This window comes from Vigna radiata, chromosome 7, assembly GCF_000741045.1.
Source record: "Vigna radiata var. radiata cultivar VC1973A chromosome 7, Vradiata_ver6, whole genome shotgun sequence".
NCBI classification, from domain to species: Eukaryota; Viridiplantae; Streptophyta; class Magnoliopsida; order Fabales; family Fabaceae; genus Vigna; species Vigna radiata.
In genome coordinates this window covers 34,937,486-34,944,247 of record NC_028357.1, presented here as the reverse complement: position 1 = coordinate 34,944,247, position 6,762 = coordinate 34,937,486, and the positions used below count along the sequence as shown (strand labels likewise).

General features: G+C 29.0%; 1 protein-coding gene across 1 annotated transcript; it reads right to left on the bottom strand.

The window, feature by feature from the left end:
• Nucleotides 1–700: 700 nt before the first annotated feature.
• On the bottom strand, nucleotides 701–2,216 carry LOC106767891 (transcription factor bHLH162). The gene is made up of 3 exons (XM_014652852.2): nucleotides 1,756–2,216; nucleotides 1,322–1,660; nucleotides 701–1,161 (listed from the first exon to the last, which is right to left on the bottom strand). The coding sequence occupies exons 1-3, from the start codon at nucleotides 1,894–1,896 to the stop codon at nucleotides 1,078–1,080; spliced, it is 564 nt and encodes a 187-aa protein (XP_014508338.1). The 5' UTR covers nucleotides 1,897–2,216; the 3' UTR covers nucleotides 701–1,077.
• Between the last annotated feature and the right edge of the window lie 4,546 nt (nucleotides 2,217–6,762).

The following is a 6,762-nucleotide window of genomic DNA, read 5'->3' as shown; positions in this document are numbered from 1 at the left end:
TTTTGAATCGATCAGCAAAATAATAACATGTATTCTGTGTTATAAAAAAATTATTAAAAAAAATTATTAAAATATCATATACTTAAAATATCATATGCTTGACAGCCAAGTTAAATAAAACTTCTTGCCTAATTAATATTGACATGTCATATCATTTTCTCTGTCAGGACCAGAGGCGTAACCAGGAATGTGATATATGCCTCTAAAATTCTGTGTGGAAAAAAAAATGGTCCTCATTTTCCATTTTCCATTTTCCATTTTCATTTGCCTACAATTTTCATGTCGGGAAAAGCGAAGGCTAAGATTATATATATATATATATATATATATATTATGTTTATATATTATAGAAATATGGACTCTATATCATTGTCGTCGGAATGGTGGGAGATCTACACTGGCACACAAGATATCATTAAGATGATGATTAGTGAAATATTATAATGGAAGACAAAACAAAAATGCAAAACTATTACAAAATATTAAGTATGATAATTATTATCAATAAGAATAATAGGTTCAAGATGTGAAAATGAGTTATTTGAATACAATACAAAAATAACTTTCTTCTGAAAGATTGAAATGCAAGGCCATAATCAATAGGCAACAAACTGAATGCTGGAGGATGGTAAAGGGTCAGTCTATAAGTTTATATCAACTCCAACCCTACATTATTTCAAGTACAATATAATTAAATTTAAGGATGCATTATGTTTGGTGGGAAATAAATGGCTGTTAATCAACTAATTTGATATAAATAAAGCTAGACCATTGGAGAGTAATATAAATCATTTAAAGTTCAAGATTAAACCAATCAAACACATGAAATTAGTGGTAACATCTGAACATGAGAAGAACTGCTGAACACATGAAAGTAGTAACACATTATCTTAACACGTGAAGTGATGAATTTTCCTAAAACATATGTAACCTAATCCACTATAACACTTGAGATATCGCTTCACTAATTAAGGTGCTATTGATGTGCATATATAACCACTCCCATTGCATAATGTCATGTTCTCATTGGCCACTGATAATGGACTTTAATAATTTTTCCTTGCATCACGATATGTACTACCAGCTTTCTAGTGGTGTAATCAATTCCTGAAGCTTTTGATATACCCTCGTTGGCTCAACGCCAACTCTTGAGATTTTAACCTGAAATGAAAAAAAAAAAAATATGGTATATCAGAATGAGAATAAATTGCGGTGTTTTGTACCCTAACAAAAACTGGACCAGAATGGGAGCCGAGAACAACTTGAGACGTACTTTATTAAGAGAAATAGTATATAAGATAAGCATAAATGTTGATTGTACCTGAGCATGAACTGTGTAAAAGATCTTATCATCAACAGTAGAGAAGTTGGCAGCGACAACTTCAACACCCTCTTCCTCAAGGACACTAATTACTTCATAGAGCATGAAGTTCTTATTCACCCCACTTATCAACATCACTTCAATGCCCGAACCCAACTCCTTTATCTCAAGGAGAGGCAACTCAGAGTCAATATTGAAAATCCCGTTATTATTGGTTTGGGTTGGTCTCATTATTTTCATGGCTTGCTCCTTCTCCCCCTTCAGTTTCTCTATTCTTTCTCTCAGATGCTTTATATACGTGGCTGCAAGATCGAGCTGGTCCTGCTGGGAAAGCATGTCCTGAAACATTCATTGATTCAATTAATATGATAGCTCAAACCTTAATTTGCAAAGATAGAGAGGGGGTGAGTGAGTTATGTTAGAATGTTACGAACCTTGGTGGGTTTGAGGTACTTGGAAGGGATAATTGAAACAAGCTTGAAGCAGAGAGCTTTCATGTGGATTCTGCGGTTCCTTTCAATGGTTTTGCGGTCAAGTTTTGATGAAGCAGTGACAGTAGTGTTTGTGTTCTTCATGTTTGGAAATTTAGAAAGGGAAAAAGTAGGTATGGTATGTTATGGCATGTAATGTGGTTTGTGGTATGGAGAGTGTGATGAAGATGGTAGAAAAGAAGAGAAAGGATGCGTTTAAATAGATAGCTTTAAAGAAAATTGAGTGTGAGTGGGGCCATACTACTAAATCATTGACAGTATCGTTAGAAACGTTGATGTGCTCACAGATTCTGATGGGTACACGGCACTGCAAGTGGATCCCATGAGTCTGCTGAAGAGGGGCACAACACAGTCACACTGCTCCTAACGTTTTCACTCTCGTTAAAAAATATGATTTCAGTTAATACGCTAAAGAAGTATAATAGAAATTGAAATAATAAAAGAGTTAGAAATAATTGGAAAAGGAAAGAGAGTTAAGTTTTGTTTTGTGTGGGAAAGATTAAGAAGAGAAGCGCGTTGGCCCACCGCTAATAAATAAGGGAGCAGAGGAGGCGGGAGTCGCAATACCTGACTCTTGACCATGTTGTTTCATGGAAACTGCAATGAAAGAGGCGTAGGCTGTCCCACTCTTCAGTTTCTTCTTAGTTCACAAACTCAGGAAAAGATTCTGCCCCCATCCATCACGCCCAATTCATACGCCTATGCCAAAATCTTACTCTCATTACGAAAAAAAGTTAAACAGAATCTTACTATCTTTTCACAATCTTTTCTAAGACTAAAATAGTCGTATCAAAAGTGATATTTTATATTTTTGAAAGACAAGATATAGTAAAAGGTAGCGTAAAAATACCATTATCTCTATCGTTATAACTCATCATCATTTACTATTTTATAATATAGGATAAGTTTATATTCCAACTCAAAACTTCGGGACATATAATATCATCATGTCAACTGTATAAGGATAACAACTAAAAAATACAAAATATATTTTCTTATTCATCTTGTTTATGAAGGTTCAAATAACTATAACTATAGCTAAATAGTAAAAAGAAGTGTTTATTGTTCATTTATCTTCACAACAAGATTTTTTTTAACTACTGTTATTATTGTTATTATTACACTGGTTTAGATTTGTCTTGTTAATTTCTTTGATATATTTCAACTTTAAAGAAAATGAAATATATAAAAATATGATGATAATTTGAAATTTTATAAATTTATAAGTCTTGTCGAAGTCATATATTTCTTTTCATTTCAATTATTAAAGAACTAAGGTTAAAATGGCAAAATTTTCAAAATTCTTACTATTTATTTTATTTATTTTATTTGAGGAAGGATATTTGGTTTCGGTTAATCGAAATTATATTTTCTCTTTCGATTCACCAAAAATTGAGATTGAAAAGTGTATAAAAATTTTCAAAATTTTAAGGATATTTAGTTTCAATTCTTATAAGAACCGATGTCAAATATTCTAAGTAACTTTGGTTTTTGTAAAAACCAAAATCATTACATCTTTTTCTGTTTCAATTGTTAAAGAAAAGACACTAGAAGATGCACAAAAATTTTCAAAATTTGTGTTTTTTTAAAACATTTGACATAGGTTCTTAAATAACTGAAGTCAGATATTCGTTTCTGCTTCGATTGTTAAAGAATTGAGACCAAAAGTTGCATGAAATTTTTTAATATTTTTCAAAAAAATTTCCTTTTTCAATTATTTTATTTGAGCAAGAGGATTTGGCTTTGGTTTTATTGTATTCAAAGGATAAGGTGTTCACTAGTATTGTTTTAACATAAATTTTTATGAAGGTGTCAGTGTTTTCTATCTTATTTCATTGTTTTCATCGTTCACCATGTTCTCACTTCATTAGTGCTACAACTCTTCTGCTCCTTCATTCTCATCTTTTTCCTTCCCTTTTATGTTCCCAACTTCGTAACCTCCACTTTGCTTCTATTTCAAAATCGAGAGAGAGGTTTGAACAAGGACTTTTTTTATTTAAAAAGCTAATGCAATTACTTTTTGTTCAAGTTCTTCACACTAGATACAATTTGTCACTTGGTAATCTGAAGATTTTTAGGCTTTTAGTTTCAACTATTTTGTGCTCATATTTTGTATAAAATTATGTTTTCTTTATGTTTGATATATGTTGTATTAGTATTTAGCACACTTACTTGTTGTAAGAATAACATATTTTTGTACTTAGATTCTGACTTATTTTGGGTGTGATAAATATAATGTGTTGTTTTTGTGATATTTTTTACATGTTTAAAAAAAAATCTTAATTCTAGGGGTATTTGGCCATGGTTTTTCTAAAAACTAAGACCAATTACCCTATTTTGCCTTCATTCTTCTAAGAATTGAAGACTGATATCCTTTTTTATTTAAAATATTATTTAGTTTTTGAGGGAAACTCTTTTAAGAACCAAAGTCAAATGTCTTAATTTTTTTTTCTCGATTATCATAAGAACCAAGGCCAAATCCACATTTTCTTAAAATTTTTTATTATTTATTTACAGTTTCATGCTTCAATTTTGAGGGAACTGAAGCATAATAGGAACCTTTACGCTTCAGTTTATAACGAAAGCCAAAAAGTCACCTTTTTTTTATCTCATGTGAATATGTTTCAATTATAGAATTGAAACCTAATATAAAAAATAATCCATGTCAAAACCCTTTCATGCATTAGTGCTAGTAGAATTAATATTAGTCTTAAGTTTTAAAAGAATGGTTGTGTGTAGATGTTCATTTCGTTTTTCTTTGTGATACTTGTCTTATCAGACTCTTAACAACTAGATAAAAGTGTTTACTGGTGACCATAACCTAATACCAACCTTTTGTTGGTGTTGTTGGATATTCTTTGTGTGCCACCAAAACTATCCTACCTACTTGGATCTGATGAACTTGTTGCTAATAATTTGTCCACTAAATTGGAATATTTGGTTTCAAGAGCATTAAATTTGGTGGAGAGATCCTGGTTTTGTATGTTATTCTTGTTTGGAGATGTGTAGTCTTCATTTTAAGGGCTTAAATTTGAACATTTTAGTGTGTATAGAAAGATGATTAACATAGGTGTAAATGGATGAAGACAACGAACTTGGACCAACAATATCTTGTCGAGCTTAATAACATTTGGCAAAGCTCAATGGCGTCTTGCCAAGCTTAACATCATCTTTGTCGAGCTCAATAAATATGGCCTAGCTCATTAATTCAATCCGAAATTTTGGTGGCTCACCTCTAGTTATTACTGTTTTATTCATTTCCTTGCTTTCATACTTAAATTTGTAATATAGCACTGTTACAAAAGGTTTAGGTTATGATGAGATTGATTTAATCAGGAAAAGATAAACTTTTAGAATTTTATGATTATTTAGACGAACTTTTCTATATCAGTTATACATTTAACTAATACAAAAAAATAACATTTTCTATACCAATTCTGAAACTGGTATAAGAAATCAATACTTTCTATAATGTACTTCTATGTCCATTATCAAACTGATATACTGATTACCAAATTAGTAAAAAAAAAGTTTTATATATTAATATACCAAAGTGGTAAAATAAAACTTTTTAACTAGTATAAAAAAAACTTTTGTATATTAAATTGTATGATTTAGAAAAGTGCATAAAAGATCTATAAGATGTTAGTGAACTTAGATTTTGGTAATATTTCATGTTTTTAGAATGATTTCTTTTACATTCAAATAAACAACCTTCCATGAATATTATAAGCTATCACCAAGTTAAGGGTTTCTTACTATAAATTTAAAGCATAATTATTATTAGTGGACCACATGTGATTAACTATATGTTCTTATAGAATGTAAGATATAGGAATACGTCTCTCAAACTTATAAATAGATTTAAAGTTGTACTAGTTATTATAGTTGCCATAATTGAGTTTTCATCATGCATGTAATAATAATTTGCAATAGACGTTTTTATTATATATTAATATTATAAAGTTTATATATTGATTATAATTACGTTTTAAGTATCTTATAAATTTTAATATTTTTCATTGAATTTTAATTATTTTCTTTACAACGAATATGCAGTTTTTTCATATTTTTCTATTGAGTATATGTTATTTATTTTTTTCGTTAATTAAGTCTCAAATTTTTATATGTTTTTTCGTTATTTAAAAACAAATCACTAATTTTATCTTATCATTTTATTTTACTTCTCTGTCTCTACGTTGTGAAGTTAAAAAATAATAATACGAACTTAATTAAAAATATTTAAAGGATTTAGTTATTTAAGTATTGTATTGTTATTGATAATTATATGATACATTTTGTATTCTTCTTTATATAGATAAATGAGACATATATAACACTGGATAGAATATAAATATTTTAGAATAAAATAAAAGTAAAATATATTTCAAATAATAAGACGAGAATATTCATCACATGTGTTATCTTTCTATTTTAACATTAGTTTAAATTATAAAACTAAGTAAAAACTTATATATATATATATATATTGGTGTGAGACTTTTGTACAAAAATGTTGACAAAATGAATGGTTGAATATCTCATGTTATACTCTCCCCTCTCCCACCAAAATTATCCGGATTGCATCGTATTTGAATTGGTTTATAAATATTACTATAATAGGAAATCTTAAATTGGTGTCCCTAAGAACTAAACTGACAAACAAATTCCAAGGAAAACAACACCAATGACATATTTAACTAAATCTAAATTGTTTAGTAAAAGGGTTAAATATGTTTTTAGTATCTATATTTTGGAGTGATTTTGGTTTTAGTCCATTTTCAAACTATGGTACAATTTAGTCCTTCAACTTTAGAAAACTCTGGTTTTAGTCTTTTTTACAAATTTTTTTTAACTTTATTTGTTCTTTCAAACACGTTTCATTATAGCATTTAGATTGTTTACACTGTTTGACACATATTTTTGCTTCAATGTTAACTAATAAACGTG